Below are 22,465 nucleotides of genomic sequence, written 5' to 3' on the forward strand. Positions count from 1 at the left end.
GTACTATTCCTTGGGTTCCGCATCCAAGGATTTAACCAACCTGAGATGGGAAATATTTGGGAGAACAAACGAACAATTAAAAAAAAAATAGAACAATAAAAAATACCAATTTAAAAATACTGTATAACAACTATTTACATAGCATTTATATTGATGAGATATTATAAGTGATCTAGAGTAATTTAAAGTGTATGGGAAAACATGCATAGCCTATATATAAATGGTATGCTATTTTACAGGGACATGAGCAGCCATCTGTGGATTTGGTATTCAAGGGGTTCAGGAACCAATCCCACATCGATACTAAGAGATGACTAGACTCACATCAGAACATCTTCTGAGTTCAAATTTTTCTAAAGAGAGACACTTTTGTTCTGATATTTTCTTGGGTTTAGAGGAACTTTAAACTAAGCTATTCTGCTGGTCTTATTAATAGAAAAATGGTACCATCTTTCTAAGATATTCATGCTCTATATTAGAAAGTAAGTGATAACAAGTGGAGATTATAGAAGGGTAATCAGTGTAGAGGAAAAAATGTTCTCAAATTATTACCTGTTGGAGGCCAGGTGCAGTGGCTCATGCCTGTAATCCTAACACTTAGGAGGCTGAAGTGGAAGGATTGCTTGAGGCCAGAAATTCAAGACCAGCTTGGACAACATAGCAAGACACTGTCTCTACAAGAAATTAGCCAGGCATAGAAGATAAGGGTCAAGAAGGTGAAAGAAAAATTTGAAAATTAGCCAGGCATGGTCATGTGTGCCTACAGTCCTACAGGAGGCTGAGGCAAGAGCATTGCTTGAGTTAAGGAAGTCAAAGCTGCAGTGAGTGTGGTCATGCCACAGCTCTCCAGCCTGGGCAACAGAGCAAGACCCTGTGTCCAAAAAAAAAAACCTATTGGAGAAGGAAAAGTGAGTTGGCTTTGGTGAATAGAGGACTCACGTAAGTATATTAAAAGGGATTTTGTTGCATAATGACCTTTGTGAATGAATTTAAAAGCTGTTTTTGCAGATATTTAACAGATTTTTTTTTTTTTTTTAATGGAGTCTCACTCTTGTTGCCCAGTCTGGAGTGCAATGGTGTGATCTCTGTTCACCACAACCTCTATCTCCTGGATTCAAGCAATTCTCCTGCCTCAGCCTCCCAAGTAGCTGGGACTATAGGTGCCTACCACCATGCCTGGCTAATTTTTGTATTTTTATTAGAGAAGGGGTTTCACCATGTTGGCCAGGATGATCTTGATCTACCGACCTTGTGATCTGCCTACCTCAGCCTCCCAAAGTGTTGGGATTACAGGCGTTAGCCACCATGCCCGGCCTCTGCTCCATTTTTCTGTGTATCTGTTTTTATGCCCATACCATAATGTATTACTTACTATATCTTTGCAATAGATTTTGAGAATAGGTAGTGATGCCCCTAGCTCTGTTTTGTTCTTTTTGCTCAGGATTGGTTTGCCTGTTCAGGGTCTTTTGTGGTTTCATATGAATTTTAGGATTGTGTTTTCTATTTATGTGGAAAATATCATTGGAATTTTGATAGAGATTACAATAAATCTATAGATAGCTTTGTATAGTATGGACATTTTAACAATTTTAATCTTCCAATTCATGAACTTGGGCTGTTTGTATCTTCAATTTCTTCTGTAATTTTTTTTTTTTTTTTTGGAGACAGGGTCTCATTCTGTTGCCCAGGCTGAAGTGCAGTGGTGTGATCATAGATCACTGCAGCCTCAACCTCCTGGGCTGAAGAGATTCTCCCACTTCAGCCTCCCAAGCCCTCCTCAGTAGCTGGGATTACAGGCATGTGCCACCATGCCCAGCTAATTTTGTACTTTTCGTAGAGACAGGACTTCTTCATGTTGGTCAGGCTGGTCTTGAACTCCCATCCTCAGGTGATTTGCCTGTCCTCCCAAAGTGCTGGGATTACAGGCGTGAGCCACCACCCCAGCCTCAAATACACGCTTTTATAACTCTAAAGCCCTATTACCTCCAAGATAATAGACTTGTCAGACTAAAGACTTCCATCCCTGGAAACAGTGTCCTCAAATGAAATCAGTGGGACAACTTCTAAAGTTACTACTTTTTAATCAGTTTTACACATTCAGCCAGAATGGCTCTAGCTCTCCCACAGTTCCCAAAATAAGCATGTAGATTGCCTCTAAGGAGATACTTCTGTGTCTGCCTTCTTATTTCCCCAGCAAGTGCTCCTCCATTGGTTTAGGGATGTTACAGATACTGGGATATAGATATAGGGATGTCATAGATACGGCAATTCTCCCTGCAGTCATGCATTAGCATCTGTAATAACAGATGTAATGAGCTGTGGACAGAAAGTCTCAAATGGAGAGAAGACATCCCTCTGGACCCTAGTAGTCACTATGCCTTATTCCACTGGCAGCCAGACCCTCCCAGGCCTCTGCCAAAGCTGGAGTTCAAAGATGGCAGCGTTCATAGGAGGAAGATTCCCTTAAAATATCATGGAGCACTCCAGCTGGCACAGCCCTCCAAGATCATCTAGCCCAATTTGCTTATTTTACGTATGAGGACACAAAAGCCCAGAGAGGAGAGATTTCAAAGTACTCAGAAGGTTAGAGACAGGCAGCTCTAGAGTACTAATTGTGGATCCTAAAAGAGTCTCTCAACAGAAACAAAGCTACTAAAATTACAGGTAAGTTTAGTAGGAAGGTAGGAGGAGCATCATTTCTTACCAGAGTTTTTATGCAACTTCTGAAGTACACATCTTTATATAAAATGAAGGCTACCTCTACACGTTGAAGTAAAATAAAATTATTAGACTTTGGTAGGTTCAAAGTGATACATAGTGATGCAAAATGATTATAGCAACCAGAGAGTTAAGTTTTCCATGTGAAAATCTGAAATTACTCATGGTGATGTACAGGGAATTAATAATGTTTCACTTTCCCCCCAGATGCATGGAGTCATCTCCCACATTTCTCTAGCCCTGACCTGGTTAATAAATATGCTGTAGTAGAACGTCTGAATTTTGCTTATTACTTACATCATGGACGACCATCATTTGCGTTCGGTACTTTTCTGGTCCAGGAATTAATCAAGAGCAAGACTCCCAAGCAGCTGTGAGTATTTAAAATATAATTTTTGCTGGGTACAGTGGTTCACACCTGTAATCCCAGCACTTTGGGAAGCAGGAGGATCACTTGAGCCCAGGAGTTCAAGGAGTCAGTGAGCTATGGTCTCGCCACGGCACTCTAGCCTGGGCGACAGTGAGACTCTTCTACTAAAAAAATAATATATAATTTTTATTATTAAAAAAGGCATATTTGTCTAACATTTTACACATACATTGAAAAACATACTGGAAACATACCACAGTTAACAGTGATTACATTTGAATGGTGATTGTTGTTATGGTTTTAATTTGTGCTTCCTTGTGTGTCCCAAGTTTTTGGCATTTAGTGTATGTGATTTCTGTTAATTGGAAAAAAGATAAATGTATTTTGAAAATTAATAAAATTTAAAATCATACAGGAGCTTGTCAAGTATTAGCAGTTTAAGAGGGAATTCCAGGGGAGGGTTAACATTAGGACAAATACCTAATGCATGCAGGGCTTAAAACCTAGATGATAGGTACAGCAAATGCGTTGATAGGTACAGCAAACTACCATGGCACATGTATACCTATGTAACCTGCACATTCTGGACATGTATCCCAGGACTTAAAGTAAAATTTTTTAAAAGGGGAATTATATGATGAGATTTGGATTCTGTATTTAATATCTTTAAATAATTCATTTAATTACTCATTTTTATAAAGCACAGAATTCAGAAGAGGATTTACTGTAACAGCTAAATACAGAGTTCTTTTATTAGTTTGTTTTATCACTAACAAAGTAATACTTTTTTTATAGTAAGATATTCAGGTAGTTCAGAAAGGTGAAAATGAAAGATAAAAGTCTCTCAGCCTCCCTTTCCACATGGTAAAAGCATGGTTAATAATTTCTTGTGTGTCTTTCCAGAAATTTTCTATTCCTATAAAAGGCCTATATGAGTTCTTTAAAATGTGCTTTATAATGTCAAACTTAAATTTAAGTGGCTTTAATATTCTTGGTAGTTTGTATACATACTCATAATTGATAAGATCACAAGTTGGCAGTCTTTCAGAAGTTGTACTTCATGTCTTTTGAATGAAGTTGGAAGCAAGAATAATTGAGACTATGACTAATTGTTTTAGAAAATCAACTTAAGAGAATGGGGGGCTCTTGTGCCAAATGACAACGGACAACTACCAGAAACCTAAACGAGTCCATGCAAGGGGCAAAAGGGCAGGGGGAAGAAGCCAAAAATCACATGGCTGGCACTCCATGTGTCACTGATGTAATTCCATTTGCTTTTCCCAGTGAGAAATAATTTTCACGTGCTGATGTGATATTCCTTTCTTTTTCAGGATCCAGCAAGTAGGCAATGAAGCCTATGTTTTAGGGCTCTCCTCCTTCCACGTACCTTCAACAGGAGCTGCATGTGTCTGTTTCTTAGAATTGCTTGGACTTGACAGCCTCAAGCTCAGAGTTGATATGAAAGTAGCCAATATAATTTTGAGCTACAAGTGTAGAAATGAAGATGCTCAGTACAGTTTTATCAGAGAGTCTATAGGTACAGCACCTTTTCTTTATCTGGCCAGCTCTGTTTAGAGAAGGCGTGAATAGGTCTAAGGCATTGAATTGTGAGTGCTTGAGGAGAAAATGGTTATCTTCCTCATTTTATCCTTTTCCTTCAGAGTGTGTTTTCTTTATGTCACTTTCTTGGGCGTGTTGATTGGGTTCTGAAGTGGCCCTGAGCCACACTATTCAAACAAACGCTCAGGTTCTGACTTTGTCTCTTGACCATATTTTGTTGCTTCTATTTCTTACAGCTGAAAAACTGTCTAAACTAGCTGATGGTGAAAAGGCAACCACAGAAGAATTGCTTGTTCTCTTAGAAGAAGGTACATGGAACAGCATTCAGCAACAGGAAATAATGAGGTTTGTGAGTTGCAGTCCCAGCCTCTTTTCTAACAAGCTTATTGTGCCAGCCTGTGTTTGCCTCGTTTTTCTTTGAACACCTCTGGTGTATTCACCAAAATCTCCCTAGACGTTACCTTTTTTATCTAGCATATAGCAGATACTCAGTAAATGGACAATGATTTTGATTGCATCTTGCTATCAGTGAAAGAGAGTGAAGATACCAATTCCCTCTTTAGAGATGGACTTACCAAGAGACGGTGAGCAGCTTTGTCTCCTCCACTGCCCTGCTAGTCAAAGAAGTCTTTTAAATTATACATGTTGAAATGCCAGAAGACATGGGTTCAGATGTCTTGGAGGATTGGAAAAAATGAAGGAGAAGAAGAGGATGATGTGGGATGGGTCTCCCAAAATTTGACATTAAATGATGTTCTTAATTTTTTCTTTTTAGTATGTCAGTTGATAATTGAAGCTGAAGCGACTGTACATAAAAGCATATCTTACACTTCATGCCTTCTTTTCTCTCTGCTGCCCCACTGGGGCTGACCTAACCATTCCAGACCCTGAGAGTGCACGCTTTTTATGTACATCTTGTCACTGATTCTGTTCTTGCCAATATCCTGCTTGCAGCAGGAACCATGTACCCTCCCCCTGGTGAGGAGGCCCAGGCACCAGCCAGGGCTCTGAGTACTCTAAAGTGAATAGTGCAAGAGAATTAGCACTCAGAAAATTTCTTCACAAACATCTTCTTCAGTTTTTCGAAGATGCTACACAGCCAGTGTGATTGATGAATTGGAGAAGGAATCAATTGTGCCAGTATGCTAAGCTAGCTATTCTGCCTTATGGGTGAATGAATCTACTTTTTTCAGAGTAGCCTAATAAATATTAGTATTTGTTAGAGAATGTACTGTACTTAAATTTATATAATTTTTACTCATTTTCCAGTTCAAACTAAAGCTGTATTTTTATGAGTTTTTTTTTTCTTGACCACCCCCAACTCTAATTCTAATTATAGGTTATCCGGTGAATCCAGCAGCCAGTGGGCCTTAGTGGTACAGTTCTGCAGGCTACACAATATGAAACTGAGCTTGTCTTACCTTAAAGAATGTGCCAAAGCAAATGATTGGCTGCAGTTCATTATTCACAGCCAACTCCACAACTACCACCCAGCAGAGGTAAGCCACTGATTGTTAGTAGTCACTCAAGAGGAAATAGGAAAACTTCTCAGAAGATAGTGTTCTTTCTGCTGTGTAGACATAGGCCTTTTTTTACATCTAGGATATATACTGGATATGTGGGGTTTTGTTTCATATAATACTATTTTTCCTAAGATTTCAGTGGGTTGTCATCAGATAAGGTACTAGTCATTAGTACTGAAGAGCTGAAAGGTTTTTGTGACTTCAGATTCAATATGGAAATTCACTCAAAAGCACCACACAACTTTGTAAAATTATATAGTAGTCACTTCTGACTTAGTTCAGGGTGAAAAAGAATAATTTTGCCTTTGCTTTTCTCTAACATTTTCAGCTCCAGTTGAAACTGAAAGTTGAGTTTCTATTTAATCATGTGATATGCTTTCTAGGTGAAATCCCTTATCCAGTACTTCAGCCCAGTTGTTCAAGACCACTTAAGGCTGGCTTTTGAGAACTTGCCCTCAGTGCCCTCCTCCAAAATGGACAGCAATCAAGTCTGCAATAAGTCCCTGCAGGAACTCCAGGGAAGCAAAGAAGAGATGACGGATTTATTTGGAATTCTGCTACAGTGTTCAGAGGAGCCAGACTCCTGGCACTGGCTTCTTGTTGAAGCAGTGAAACAACAGGCCCCTATCCTCAGTGTTCTGGCCTCATGTCTTCAGGTGAGGATCATGAGGACCCTAAATTAAGTACCCAGACAACAATAGAATAAGTGTTGGACAGGAAAGACTGATCATCAGAAGTGGGATGTGGTTCCAGTATGTGTTTCCAAGTTGACTGCAACTTTTTGTGCTTCTCTAGCTTAGGCTCTGGGCCATTTCATGTACTTTCCTGTGCTTTGACGTTCAGTGAACTCAAGTGATCAAAGCCTTGGTTCCTGGTTGGCAGTCACAGAGGAGGATGATTTGGTGGACTGACCACTACTGTTTCTTTAGTGCCTTCTTTAGCAGGGAGGAGGAACATTCCAGACAGTCCTTTAATCAGCAGATGAGTGGAGGGCAATTCTACTCTCATGGTTAGTACTTCCCTGACTTGGACATATATCCCCTTCCGTCTGCTTCTTGGTCTTTTGATCTGCAATACTCTGCAGGACAGTTTAGAACGTTCCCTTGATTGCTCACTAGTTTGTTTCATGTTTGAAGGCTTTTCAAGCCATTTTAACTAATTTAAGTTGGGTAAGTTATTCCAAACAGGAAATACCCATCTGTAGCATTCGTACATTTGCCAGGTAATCCAGGCCTAGTTGTTATTTTATTTATCTCGTGGCAGGATGCCAGTGCTGTTTCTTGTCTCTGTGTTTGGATCATCACTTCTGTGGAGGACGGTGTTGCAGCTGAAGCAATGGGACACATTCAGGACTCAATAGAGGACCACGCCTGGAACCTTGAGGACCTTTCAGTCATCTGGAGAACATTATTAACAAGACAGAAGAGTAAAACTCTCATCAGAGGTTTTCAACTTTTCTTTAAGGTAGTGATAGTTGCTTCACTTTCCAAAGCTTAAGGGGTTACTTCAGCATATCCCCTCTTGGCTTTTTCTTATTTCCCTCCCTTGATTTTTTTTAGCCAACAATAGATGATGACGATAATATTAAAAGTATCGTTTACCTGCCTGGGCACAGTGGCTCACACCTGTAGTCTCAGCACTTTGGGAGGCTGAGGCAAGCGGGTTACTTGAAGTCAGGAGTTTGAGACCATCCTGTCCAACATAGTAAAACCCTGTCTCTACTAAAAATACAAAAGTTAGCTGACTATAGTAGCGCAGGCCAGTAATTCCAGCTACTTGAGAGGCTGATGTAGGAGAATTGCTTGTACCCGGCAGGTGGAGGTTGCAGTAAGCCTAGATTATGCCACTGGATTCCACCCTAGGTGACAGAACGAGACTTCATGTCAGAAAAAAAAAAAAGGACCATTTACTTAGCAAAGTCTTATTTATTTTATTTTTTGAGACAGAGTCCCACTCCTGTCACCTGGACTGGAGTTCAGTGTCACAATAAGGCTCACGGCAGCCTCAGCCGTCAAAGCTCAGGTGATCCTCCCAACTCAGCCTCCCAAGTGGTTGGGACAGCGGACACATGTCAGCATGCTTGGCTCTGGTTTTGTTCTTGTTGTTGTTGTTTGGTTTTGTATTTTTAGTAGAGACAGGGTTTCATCATGTTGATCAGGTTGGTCTTAAACTCCTGGGCTCAAGCAGTCCTCTTGCCTCATCCTTACAAAGTGCTGGGATTACAGGCATCAGCCACCTCACCTGGCCCAGGGTGCTTTTTACACATTATTTTAGTGAGTTTTCACAATAATCCTATGTGAAAATAATATTAGAAATTATGGGCCAGGCACAGTGGCTCACACTTGTAATCCCAGCACTTTGGGAGGCTGAGGTGGGTGGATCATTTGAGGTCAGGAGTTTGAGATCAGCTTGGCCAACATGGCAAAACCCTGTCTCTACTGAAAAGACCAATAAATATCCAAGTGTGGTGGTTCATCTGTAATCCCAGCTACTTGGGAGGCTGAGGCACGTGAATCACTTCAACCTGGGAAGTGGAAATTGCAGCGAGCCGAAATTGTACCACTGCACTCCAGCCTGGGTGATAGCAAGACTGTGTGTCTCAAAAAAAAAAAAAAAAAGATTATGAAGTGATATTGCCCTCATTTTACAGACTAATAAATAGAGACTCAGAAAACTTAAGTAACCTACCCAAGGTCTCAAAATACTTCAGTAGGCCTACTAAACACTTTAAGTGTCTCACACCTGTAATCCCAGCACTTTGGGAGGCCGAGGCGGGTGGATCACCTGAGGTCAGGAATTCAAGACCAGCCTGGCCAACATGGTGAAACCTCATCTCTTAAAAAAAAAAAGAAAAAAAAACTTCAGTAAGTGGTGTATTTACAGTTCAGATCCATACTTTCTAATTCAGAACTCCTATTCTCTGAGCAGCTCCCACTGAAAACAGTGAAATGTATGAATCAATGCCACAGGCAACAGTAGGTAAGGTGGGTCAGCAGAGCTGATTATCCAGGTGTGTATGTTTAAAATGTCATGCCTGGGCAAGCTGGCTCACTCCTGTAATCCCAGCACTTGGGGAGGCCTAGGCATATGGATCACTTGAATCCAAGAGTTCAGGACCAGCCTGGGCAACACAGCGAAGCCACGTCTCTACAAAAAATACAAAAATTAGCCGGGTATGGTGGCATGCACCTCCAGTCTTAGCTACTGTGGCACCTGAGGTGGGAGGATCACCTGAGGTCAAGGCTACAGTGAGTGAGCTGTAATCATGCCACTGCAATCCAGCCTGGGTAACAAAATGGAGCTGTGTCTCAAAACAAGTAAATTACAAATAATGAAAGTGGGGCCGGGCACGGTGGCTCACGCCTGTAATCCCAGCACTTTGGGAGGCCGAGGCGGGTGGATCACGAGGTCAAGAGATCAAGACCATCCTGGTCAACAAGGCGAAACCCCGTCTCTATTAAAACTACAAAAAATTAGCTGGGCATGGTGGTGCGTGCCTGTAATCCCAGCTACTCAGGAGGCTGAGGCAGGAGAATTGCCCGAACCCAGGAGGCGGAGGTTGCAGTGAGCCGAGATCGCGCCATTGCACTCCAGCCTGGGTAACAAGAGCAAAACTCCGTCTCAAAAAAAAAAAAAAAAAAAAAAAAAGTGTCATAGCACCATCTAGTGGAATGCTTTCTGTCCGTGTGCAGTGGGCCAAGCATAGAATAGACAGAAAATAGATTGTAGAGTAGGGGTAACTGGCCTGAGTACCATTTTTCCCAAAGGAAAAGAAAATATATTTAACTTTCTTTTTAATGTACATGATTTAATCTGTGAAGCTATTGATAATAGCATTTTGTTTTTTGAGGTAGAGTTTTGCTGTGTTGCCCAGGCTGGAATGCAGTGACATGATCATAGCTACAGCTTCGACCTCCAGGTTCAAGTAGTCCTCCCTCAGCTTCTCGAGTAGCTGGGACTAATAGGCACATGCCACCACACTCGGCTAATTATTTTTATTTATTATTTATTTATTTATTTATTTGAGACAGAATCGCATTCTGTCACCCAGAATGGAGTGCAGTGGCAGTCTTGGCAATCACTGCAACCTCCACCTCCCAGGTTCAAGGGATTCTCATGCCTCATCCTCTGGAGTAGCTGGGATTGCAGGCGTGTACTACCATGCCTGGCTAATTTTTTATATTTTAAGTAGAGGTGGGGTTTTGTTGTGTTGGCCAGGGTGGTCTTGAACTCCTGGCCTCAAGTGATCCCACTGCCTTGGCCTCCCAAAGTGCTGGCATTAAATGCGTGAGCCACCATGCCCTACATTATTAAGAATATTTTTAACATTCTTTTATTTGACATTATTTGAAAAATTTTTAAGTTCAAAATTTTGTAATTTTTTTTCAAACTCTTTGTCAAAGGATTCCCCATTACTGTTGGTGATAGAGATGTATGAACTGTGTATGTTCTTCAAGAATTATAAAGAAGCCGAAGCTAAACTTCTGGAGTTTCAAAAGAGCCTTGAAATGGTAAGTTGCAGTTATGGTGTTCTTTCTCACTGATCTGAACTTGGCTGGCATGGACAGCCTGTTGGCTGCTAGTAGTTAGGATAGGGTAGCAGGAGAATAGTGGTTCTATGGTATATAATTCAAACGATATCATTTATACCATTCCAGAGATGGAAAAACTGGGGTAGGAGTGGCAGTGACCTCACAGCAGCTTACCAGTTTCAGAACATGAACTGAGAAGTTTCATGTAATGTGATAACTGTGATCAGTATCCTGGTAAGCGTCAGTGAGCTTCAGCCAGGCTGACTGAAAAAGAAATTAATAGTATCTGCTGTAGGCACTAGAGAGGAGAATGGTGATACATGGGCCAGATTTTGCCAATCCAGGATAACTGCAGCAGTGCTGAGAGTGAAGGATGTTTAATTCTGTTTTATTCACTGTGACAGAAAATAATGGACTGGGTATGGTGGCTCACACCTGTATTCTCAGCACTTTGAGCGGCCAAGGCAAATGGATCACTTGAGTCTAGGAGTTCAGGATCAGCCTGGGTGACATGGCAAAACCCCGTTTCCACAGAAAACACAAATTTATCTCCTTGAAGTCTGGGTATTTGGTAAAAAAAAAAAACTTTAAAAAAATACAAAAATTGGGAGGCCAAGGTAGGTGGATCACGAAGTCAGGAGTTCAAAACCAGCCTGGCCAACATGGTGAAACCCTGTCTCTACTAAAAATATAAAAATTAGCCAGGCGTGGTGGTATACACATCTAATCCCAGCAACTGGGGAGGCTGAGGCAGGAGAACAGCTTGAACTCGGGAGGCAAAGATTGTAGTGAACTAAGTTCATGCCATTGCACTCCAGTCTGGGCAATAAAGTGAGACTCTGTCTAAAAAAAAAAAAAAAATTAGCCAGGCATGGTGGCATATGCTTGTAGTCGCAGCTACTCTGAGGGACTGAGGCAGGATGATCAACTTAGGAGATCAAGGTTGTGGTGAGCCAAAATCATGCTACTGCATTCCAGCCTGGGTGACAGAGCAAGACCCTGTCTCAAAAAAGAAAAGAATAGAATGGGCCGGGCGCGGTGGCTCACGCCTGTAATCCCAACGCTTTGGGAAGCTGAGGCGGCCGGATCACGAGGTCAAGAGATCGAAACCATCCTGGCCAACAGGGTGAAACTCCATCTCTACTAAAAAATACAAAAATTAGCTGGGCGCGGTGGCATGCAACTGTAGTCCCAGCTACTCGAGAGGCTGAGGCAGGAGAATTGCTTGAACCCAGGAGGTGGAGGTTGCAGTGAGCCAAGATCATGGCACTGCACTCCAGCCTGGTACCTGTCAACAGAGTGAGACTCTTTCTCAAAACAAAAAAAAAAATAGAATGGTTTTTTCCATCAACAATCCTAGTTGTCCCTGTCCAAATGATGTTGACCTATGTGGTCAGTTTCAGGCTTTACCTATTCAGATGCCTGTTTAAGTCTTGTTTATCATGTTGAGCTTCATAAGAGTTATTACCCCATGAAAAGACAGACTAAGTTATAAAAAAAAAAAAGTGGAAGTATGTGTTAGTCTTGTTTGGGATTTTTAGCCCTTTTGCCTTTTCTATCCCAAAAGGCTTTATGATAAATGAGATAAAAGTATGTACCAGTAGAATTTCAGTAGAGGTTTTTGCTCTCTCGATCTGTTGCCCAGACTGGAGTGCAGTGGACAGTCTCGGCTCACTGCAGCCTCTGCCTCCTGGGTTCGAGCGATTCTTCTGCCTAAGCCTCCCAAGTAGCTGGGACTACAGGCACTTGCCAACCACACCTGGCTAATTTGGGGGGACTTACAGGCACATGCCACCACACCTGGCTAATTTTTGCATTTTTAGTGGACATGGGGGTTTCAACATGTTGGCCAGGTTAGTCTTGAACTCCTTACCTCATGATCCACCCACCTTGGCCTCCCAAAGTGCTGGGATTACAGGTATGAGCCAACATGCCCAGCACCACCACCCCATTTTTTTTTTTTTTTTTTTTTTTTTTTTTTTTTTTTTTAAAGACTTGGTGTCTCACTCAGTTACCCAGGCACAGTGGTATGATCATAGCTTATTGCAGCCTTGAACTCCTGGACTCATGAGATCCTCCTGCCTCAGCCTCCCAAGTAGCTGGGATGACAGGCACATGCCACAGGTATATGCCACCATGCTGGATGATTTTTAATTGTTGTCTTTTTTTTTTCCCTTTGAGACAGTCTGGCCCTGTCGCCCAGGCTGGAATACAGTGGCGTGATCTTGGCTCACTGTTGCCTCCGCCTCCCAGATTCAAGTGGTTGTCCTGCCTCGGCCTCCCAAGTAGCTGGAATTACAGGCACCCACCACCACGCCCAGCTAATTTTTTTTATTTTTAGTAGAGATGGGGTTTCACCGTGTCGGTCAGGCTGGTCTCAAACTCCTGACCTCAAGTGATCCACCCACCTCAGCCTCCCAAAGTGCTGAGATTACAGGCATGAGCCACTGCACCCAGTCATTTTTAACACTTTTTTTTAATAAAGATGAAGTCTTGCTTTGTTGCCCAGGCTGGTTTGGAACTCCTTGCCTCAAGCAATCCTGCCACCTCAGCCTCTCAAAATGCTGGAATTACAGGCATGAGCCACCATGTCTGGCCACATTGGCCTTAACCGTAATGAAGCTTTGAAACTTACATATTGGAAACCACCAAATCAGTTATTTGAATATGCCTAGGATTCTGAAACCACAGAAAAGAGACACATTAATTTCCTTAGCCTATTACTCCTTATGGCTGGATGGATACCTCCCAGGTATCTTCTTATTCTTGCCTGACTAGCCCTGCTCCAGCCTCTGCAAAAGAGCAGTACATTTGCTCCCATCCTTGCCTCAGTCCTTCACTTCAATGTATTTTTTTCCTTTAACCAGTTCCATCATCTGCTCACATTAGTTCATCTTCTTAGAGCAATAGAGTTAGATATATAAGTAATTAAGGACTAAGGACTAGTGCCCTAATCCCAGCTAATTTTAACAAGGAGACACTCAGGAGGATAAAGAATCGAGAAACTTTTAAAAAAAAAAAAATATGTAGAAGTACTTTTGCTCTTCTAAACATCAAAATCCATTCACCGTGTTTACAGGAAGCATTCAGGAACAATGTCTAAGCAGGAATAGTAGCTAATTTAATGAGCTGACTACCGATGCAATTCCTGTAAATACTTTGCATTAAGGGAGAGGCTGCAAAAGCAAATTATCTTCTTTTTACTTACGAGTAGGTAAGTCCTGTTGGAATTTGAGAGGAGGATTAGAAATCTACAGGGAGGACCACATAGGGTGTGCTAAGGTAGCTGAAATACAGGCACGCGCCACCACACCCGGCTAATTTTTGCATTTTTAGTGGAGACAGGGTTTCGCCACGTTGGCCAGGTTAGTCTTGAATTCCTGACCTCGGAATCCGAAAGAGGATAGAGAAGGAAATTCGTTCCAAGTAGGGATAAGAAGATAACAGTAATGTGACATAGATTTTATAATCTATTCCTTTAAGATCTTGGCAGTCTTGAGAATTCCACTGAAGGGAATATTGTCTTCTAAAACCTACACCACAGCCACAAAGCCTGTGCATATTAAACTTACCTTCAGAGTGATGTTTATAGTGCGTTCAGAAGTATACAGGAAGTATCCAGCCAAGACTAGGGCCTAACACAGTACTAGGCACAGAGGTACTGAATTTGGTGCCTATTAACATATACATTTTTTGAAACCAGACAGTTAAATTTCTGTTTCACCAAAAGACCCAGTAATTTTTGTGATTATGTTGCATGAAGTCTAGAGTGAACAACGAGACTATAGTGACTGAGAACCAAATGTTAGTCTTCCGAAAATGATATGAATTGAAGCAGGAGCCAAAGAAAAGTCAAGAATGAAGTCACAAAAGAAGCATCTGTGGGGTGCAGTTGTCATACCTGTAATCCCAGCACTTAGGGAGGCAGAGGCGGGAGGATGGCATAAGGCCAGGAATTTGACCAGCCTGGGCAACAGAACATAGTGAGACCCTGTTCTCCACCAACACAAAGGAAAGAAAAAAAAAAAAAAAAAAAAGCAGCAGCAGGTAAGAAAGCACCATTCCTCTGAAATCTGCCTTTTCCTGCAGCATCCTAGAAGATATTTTTGCCATACCTACTTGTAGAAATGCAACCTGCCACTTGAATTCATCTTCCTATTAATATTTTTAGAATTCAGTTGAAATAATATAAATCCAGGCTTCTTAAGTGAGACCCTTCTCTAACAAGAATAAACTAAAAGCAAAGTGGTAGAATTAGCTAAGTAATGTTAGGCAAGTCTTTTTTTTTTTTTTTTTTTTAAATCATACTTTCAGTTCTGGGGTACATGTGCAGAACATGCAGGTTTGTTACAAAAGTATGCACGTGATGTTAGGCAAGTCTTTCTAAGCAGTTTTTATAATGTGAATTTAAAATCTTCTGGATTCAGGGGCAGGCCTACATCCCCCCCCTTAAGAAGCTGCTGGCCAGGCATGGTGGCTCACGCCTGTAATCCCAGCACTTTGGGAGGTTGAGGCAGGCAGATCACGAGGTCAGGAGTTCAAGACCAGCCTGGCCAACATGGTGAAACCCCATCTCTACTAAAAATAGAAAAATTAGCTGGGCGTGCTGGTGGGTGCCTATAATCCCAGCTACTCAGGAGACTAACGCAGGAGAATCTCTTGAACCTGGGAGGCGGAGGTTGCAGAGACCATACCGCTGCACTCCAGCCTGGGTGACAGAGTAAGACTCTGTGTCCTGCCCCCCCCCCGCCAAAAAAAAAAGCTGCTAAGTGAAACATCTGGTTAATTTCACAGCAACTCAAAGCAGCATTAATTTGACAGTCACTAAGTGGGATTATTTTACATTAATTAATTCGATAGTTAATATTCAGTCTTGAAGACTCTTGCCCATCTTTTTCACACATGCAGCTCTATACCAGAACTTCCCACAAAGAGACAATCTGCAGAGCTGCTGAGAAGGGCTTGTTTTTGCCAGCCCTCTGAGCCCCATTACCAGTTCCTGCCGTTGGAAAGGACCTGAGTAAGCGCCTCCCTTTGTGACAGGAGATAGCTTTTGAGGGAATTTTAGGTTTCTTAGAGGTTCCCAGATTTGGAGGTTTTGATTTGCTATTCTCATGAAACTGCTTTCCCTAAGCCTCTCTTTTCCTTTCATAGCTTAACACAGCAGCCACAAAGGTCCACCCTGTCATCCCTGCCATGTGGCTGGAGGATCAGGTGTGTTTCCTTTTGAAGCTTATGCTACAGCAGTGTAAGACCCAGTATGAGCTGAGGAAGCTTCTACAGCTATTTGTTGAAAGAGAGCATCTCTTCTCTGATGGTAAGACAATACTTACAATTAAGTTGCTATTAAGAAGTTAGCTTTCTTAATCTTGAAAATACTTTAGGGGTAGTTAAGAAATTAAAATGCATGTAATATTAACTTACAGTCTACAACTGGGTGTGAAGAAGTTACAGAGAACTTAAAATTCTGGTTAAAATATTCAGTAAATAATACAACAGCATAAAATACCAATCATCACATTCTAAGCAGTTATCAAATAGCCACATTTCCTCCTAGTTGGCTTCTACATTAACCTTTCAGTATCTTCTTCTCTCTGGCAAATAATCTTAGCATTGCCCAGGATCACAAACCCTGTTTCAGAAATCTACAATTCATTTTTTAAATTTCAGAGACAAATGTTTTGTTTTGTTTTGTTTTGGTTTGGTTTTTGGCAGATTCCTTAAGACATTGGCAGTCTCTAAACTTGTTGCTGATTGAATCAAACCAATATTGCCTTATTATCTTTTCTACTTGTTTGATAATTTCAAGTTTTTGTTGAATGATAATGTTGTTCTTTTATATTATATTCTGACACTTTGACTACTAGAGTTATTTTCTCACGTTTACACTCACAGATTTTTTAACTAGAGAGCTCAGATTTGCACAGAACACTGACAGAATCCTGAACCCAGAGCCAGTTGTTGCAGGCTGTGGGTCCGATAGCTAAAAAGAAAAAGGGGTGTTTCCAAACTGTAGTGGATATAAGATGGTACTTATCAGTTACTGTGCAGACCAGGTATACATCCTTTTAACATATCGGTGTTTTCATTGATCTGTAGTAATTATAATTTTTTTCAAAAATGAATTTCCTATTGTTTGCCATAATCTATCTTTGACTTAGGAGGACTGACTACATTGTTAAACTCAACTATAATACTTTTATTCTATAATTATTTCTGTTTTTAGAAATTGTGTTACTATATGTGCATATTTAACATTTATGTGCTTTAAGAACAGGATTTTTTTTTTTTTTTTTTTTTTGAGACAGAGTCTGGCTCTATTGCCCAAGCTGGAGTGTAGTAGCACATTCTCAGCTCACTGAAACCTCTTGCCGCCTAGGCTCAAGCAATCGTCCCACCTTAGCCTCCTGAGTAGCTGGGATTACAGGCACATACCGCCACACCTGGCTAATTTTTGTATTTCTTTGTTAGTGATGGGGTTTTGCCATGTTGCCCAGGCTGGTCTGAAGCTCAATCAGTCCTCCTGCCTTGGCCTCTCAAAGTGCTGGGATTACAGGCGTGAACCACTGTGCCCAGCCAGGAATATGTTCTTTAAAAACCTATGTTTTATATGATGCCAGCAAAACCCAGCATGTCCATGTTGGTGGTTATTGTGCAGGGTGTCTCACTGTCCCCAGAACTACCTAAATCAGACTGCTGCCCAGCAAGTGGCATTGGAAATAGCTGCCTATGGAATGTTTCTCATGCACCTCTCTTATGGTAGGACATACATAGACTCTACTTAGATTGTTTGGGAAAGGGAGCAAACCCAGCCACGTAAGTTGTTGGCAGAGAATTCTTTGGTTTTTTTTTTGTTTTTTTTTTTTTGATAGAGACAAAGGTCTTACCATGTTGCACATGCTGGTCTTGAACTCCTGGCCTCAAGTGATCCCTCCTGCCTTGGCCTCCCAAAGTGCTGGGGTTATAGGCATGACCCACTGCACCTGGCCAAGAATTCTTAGCATTAACTAATAATTTCCCAGAGACATCAGGAAGAGCTCCGTTGGGTCTCCCTGGGTTAAGTAGATAAAAATTTCGGAGGTGCAACTGATGCTTCGTTCTGATACAGTGTGCCACATTAGAGCCTAGGCTGTTGACCAGCTGGAGATTTAACCTATAAGTGCTCTGTCTTGATCCACATGATGCCTCCATTGAATGAACAAATGACCACTAAATCAAATAAATTTGATCAAGGTAGGAGATAAATCTGGAGAGAGACAGACTAACCTGAATGACTAAAATCTTCCCAAGGTTACTGTGTTTCTACTACGTTGAACACCACCAACCTCTGCCCTGTATTTAAAGCCAGATGTGTAGATTGAGTTCATGTGCTAATCTCTACCAGGTTTTTTTTGTTGTTGTTTTGTTTTTGTTTTTTTGTTTTTAAGTCAGAGTCTTACTCTATTGCCCAGGCTGGAGTACAATGGCACCATCTTAGTTCACTGATTCTCCTGCCTCAGCTCCGTGTAGCTGGGATTACAGGCGTGTGCCACCAGGCCAGGCTAATTTTTGTATTTTTAGTAGAGATGGGGCTTCACCATGTTGGCCAGGCTGGTCTCAAACTCCTGACCTCAAGTGATCCACCCGAGTTGGTCTCTCAAAGTGCTGGGATTGCAAGCGTGAGCCACCACGCCCAGCCATTAATCTCTAACCGTTCTTACTATATGACAAGCAAATTCAGCCAGAGTTTACCACTAACAATTTTGCTGGGCCATTTTTTTGGTGTCTTTGGTATGGTGGAGCTACCTTATGATTTCCTCTGCTAGTCAACCAGAGTAGAAAAATAGCTTTTTTTTGGTCGGGCATGGTGGCTCACGCCTGTAATCCCAGTACTTTGGGAGGCTGAGGCAGGTGGATCAGCTGAGGTCAAGAGTTTGAGACCAGCGTGGACAACATGGTGAAACCCCATCTATACTAAAAGTACAAAAATTAGCCAGGTGTGGTGGTAGAAGCCTCCTAGTTATTTGGGAGGCTGAGGCAGGAGGATCCCTTGAACCCAAGAGATGGAGGTTGCAGTGAGCCCCGATCATGCCACTGCATTCCAGCCTGGGTGACAGAGTGATACTTCACCTCAAAAAAAAAAAAAAAAAAAAAAAGATAAGAAAAGTAGCTTTTTGGTTTTCCTTTGACTACATTAAACATGTATATTTTCCCCCTGATACATATTACTCTTGAAATGCTGTAGTGGCATTTATTAACTAAATGTTTATATTCTCTCCTCTTTGGCACAGGTCCAGATGTGAAGAAACTGTGTGTCCTTTGCCAAATTTTGAAGGATACATCCATAGCCATTAATCTTATCATTATTACCAGCTATAGCATTGAGAATTTTCAGCGTGAATGTAGATCTATTTTGGAAAGACTGCAGACAGATGGACAGTTTGCTTTGGCCAGAAGGGTAGCAGAATTAGCTGAGTTGCCTGTGGACAACTTGGTTATTGAAGAGGTATCATTGGTCTTTTAAGTTATTTAAAATCTTAGCTCGTAAAATCAGCATTAAACAGTAAATCAGATGAGATATATAATTTATAGGAGATGAGGCCTTTTTTACTTTGGACACACACATTACTTTCAGAAATGGATGAGCCTGCAATTCCCATTGAGAAATGTGTGCTGCAAATGTAATGTTAGTTTGCAAGATATGCTCCAACTATTTTCCTTTGAATAGACTTAAATATAAGGGGGGCTTCCACTTAAACCCCATTCAGTGGGATGAATCAAGAATTGTTTTTCATACCATAACTTTCCAGATAAAATATCCAGGATCATCAGTAGCCAAATCTCTATTCTCTGATTTGATTTGGTTTTAACAAGTATGATAAAGCCAGGTGCAGTGGCTCATGCCTGTGATTCCAGCACTTTGGGAGGTGGAGGCAGGAGGATTGCTTGAGCCCAGGAGTTCAAGACCAGCCTGGGCAACATAGGGAGACCCTGTCTCTACAAAAAAATTAAAAATTAGCCAGGTGTGATGACACACACCTGTGGTCCCAGCTCCCTGGGAGGCTGAGGTGGGAGGTTCTCTTGGGTCCAGGAGGTTGAGGCTGCAGTGTGCTATGATTGTCCCACTGCTGTCCAGCCTGGGTGACAGACTGAGACCCTATCTCAAAAAAAAAAAAAAAAAAAGACAAATATGATATAGTTAGGGAACATTAGCATTAAGGCTAAAATCTGCTTTGTTAAATTTCACAGATAACACGGGAAATGCAAACCCTAAAACACATTGAACAGTGGTCACTAAAACAAGCAAGAATTGACTTCTGGAAAAAATGCCATGAGAATTTTCAGAAAAATTCAATTTCAAGCAAAGCAGCTTCTTCCTTTTTCTCAGCTCAGGCCCATGTGGCATGTGAGCACCCAACTGGACAGAGCAGCATTGAGGAGCGCCATCTGCTGCTCACCCTGGCAGGGTACTGGCTTGCCCAGGAGGACCCGGTGCCTCTGGACAAGCTGGAGGAGCTGGAGAAGGAGATCTGGCTCTGCCGCATCACCCAGCACACACTTGGAAGAAATCAGGAAGAAACAGAGCCCAGATTTTCTCGACAGATCTCAACTAGTGGTGAACTTTCCTTTGATAGTTTAGCCAATGAGTTTTCCTTCTCCAAGTTGGCTGCTCTGAACACATCAAAATACTTAGACCTTAACAGCATTCCATCCAAAGAGACATGCGAGAGTAGACTGGATTGGAAAGAGCAGGAGTCACTAAACTTTTTGATTGGGCGCCTACTGGATGATGGCTGTGTGCATGAAGCAAGTAGGGTATGCCAGTATTTTCATTTTTATAATCAAGATGTCACTTTGGTGTTGCACTGCAGAGCACTGGCCTCAGGAGAAGCTAGTGTGGAGGATGTGCACCCGGAGATCCATGCTCTCCTACGAAGTGCTGAGCTGCTTGAGGAAGAAGAGCCTGATGTTCTCCTAAGGAGAGTCCACAGCAGTAAGTGAAAGAGAGCAGACGGCCCAGATCTTAAATGGCACTGTTGGCACTGTCTCTAAGAAGGAAGGGTCCCTCGTGGCAGAATAGTTATACAAAGTTAAGGGGACAACAACTTTTTTCCAGGTAATCTGTAAACTAGATAGATAATAACTAGTCAATGAAGTAGAAAGACGTTATGTCTTTTAAACTAGCTATGTTTCAAAGTTAGAGGGAATCTATCTGATTTGTAGCTAGTTCACTGAAATGTATTCAATACATCTGTAAATTTAATCATTTCCAGTCTTACATTAATAGTATATAGAAATATTTTTTTTTTTTTTTTTTGAGATGGAGTTTTCGCTCTTATCGCCCAGGCTGAAGTGCAGTCGTGTGGTCTCAGCTCACTGCAACTTCCATCTCCCAGGTTCTCATACCTCAGCCTCCCAAGTAGCTAAGATTACAGGTGCCGCCACCACACCCAGCTAATTTTTGTATTTTTAGTAGAGACAGGGTTTCATCATCTTAGCCAGGCTGGTCTCGAACTTCTGAGCTCAGGTGATTTGCCCTCCTTGGCCTCCCAAAGTGCTAAATTTTTTTTTTTTTTTTTGTATTTTAGTAGAAACAGGGTTTCAACATGTTGGCCAGGGTGGTCCCAATCTCTTGACCCCGTGATACCCCTGCCTTGGCCTCCCAAAGTGCTGGGATTATAGGCGTGAGCCACTGCGCCAGCCCCAGAAATATGTTTTTTTATGTTAACTTTATATTCTGTGACTTTGTTAAACTTGCTTATTCTAGATTTCTTGTAGATTCCCCGAGATATTCTACATGGACAGTGATGTCATCAGCAAATAGAGACAGTTGTATTTCTTCCTTTCCAATCTGTATGCCTTTTATTTCTTGTTCTTGCTTTATTGCACTGATTAGGCCTTTCAGTACTGTGTTGGATAGGAGTGGTGAGAGTGGACATCCGTACCTTTTTACTGACCTTAAAGGGAAAACATTTGGTCTTTCATCATTAAGTATGGTATTAGCTGTAGGTTGTTTTTTTTTTTTTTGAGACGGAGTTTCGCTCTTGATACCCAGGCTGGAGTGCAATGGCGCGATCTCGGCTCACCGCAACCTCCGCCTCCTGGGTTCAGGCAATTCTCCTGCCTCAGCCTCCTGAGTAGCTGGGATTACAGGCATGCGCCACCATGCCCATCTAATTTTTTGTAGTTTTTAGTAGAGACGGGGTTTCACCGTGTTGACCAGGATGGTCTCGATCTCTTGACCTCGTGATCCACCCGCCTCGGCCTCCCAAAGAGCTGGGATCACAGGCGTGAGCCACCGCGCCCGGCCTAGCTGTAGGTTTTTTAAGATATTTTATCATGTTGAGGAAGTTCCCTTCTATTTCTGGTTTGCTGAGAATTTTTACCATGAATGTTTGAATTGAGTCATGTTATTTCTACATATGTTGCTTGGATCATGTGGGTTATTTTCTTTAGACTATTAATATGGTAGATTACATTAATTAATTTTTTAAAATATTGAGCCAATCTTGAATTCCCCATTTAAATAATCCAATTTGGTCCTGGTGCATTATTCTTTTGATTTTTTTGCTGGAATCAGTTTGCTGTTTTGTTAAAGATTTTTACATTTATGTTCATGAGGAATGTTGATCTGTCATTTTCTTTTTTGTACCATTTGGTTTTTTGGGGTGGTTTTTATTTGTTTTTGTTTTTGTTTTTTGTTTTTTTTTGAGAAAAAATCTTGCTCTGTCGCCCAGGCCAGAGTGTAGTGGCGCAGTCTCAACTCACTACAACCTCCACCT

At 41.6% G+C, this 22,465-nt stretch overlaps 1 protein-coding gene across 5 annotated transcripts in view; it reads left to right on the forward strand.

Moving 5' to 3' along the window:
* The window catches only part of SPG11 (SPG11 vesicle trafficking associated, spatacsin), a 96,902-nt gene that overhangs the window by 56,583 nt on the left and 17,854 nt on the right, over positions 1-22,465 (forward strand). For all 5 annotated transcript variants that reach the window (XR_004274913.1, XR_004274912.1, XM_032297616.1 and 2 more), the window contains 10 exons: positions 2,926-3,091; positions 4,420-4,625; positions 4,885-4,993; positions 5,988-6,147; positions 6,555-6,827; positions 7,435-7,635; positions 10,575-10,682; positions 15,858-16,020; positions 18,974-19,188; positions 19,932-20,676. Coding sequence is in view for 3 of the 5 variants with exons in the window: in XM_032297616.1 (XP_032153507.1) it covers positions 2,926-3,091; positions 4,420-4,625; positions 4,885-4,993; positions 5,988-6,147; positions 6,555-6,827; positions 7,435-7,635; positions 10,575-10,682; positions 15,858-16,020; positions 18,974-19,188; positions 19,932-20,676 (2,346 nt within the window). In the remaining 2 variants the exon portion in view is untranslated. The remainder of the gene's footprint in view (positions 1-2,925; positions 3,092-4,419; positions 4,626-4,884; positions 4,994-5,987; positions 6,148-6,554; positions 6,828-7,434; positions 7,636-10,574; positions 10,683-15,857; positions 16,021-18,973; positions 19,189-19,931; positions 20,677-22,465) is intronic.

Source organism: Sapajus apella, unplaced genomic scaffold (assembly GCF_009761245.1).
Source record: "Sapajus apella isolate SASKATOON/1434 unplaced genomic scaffold, GSC_monkey_1.0 scaffold37, whole genome shotgun sequence".
Classification (NCBI taxonomy): domain Eukaryota; kingdom Metazoa; phylum Chordata; class Mammalia; order Primates; family Cebidae; genus Sapajus; species Sapajus apella.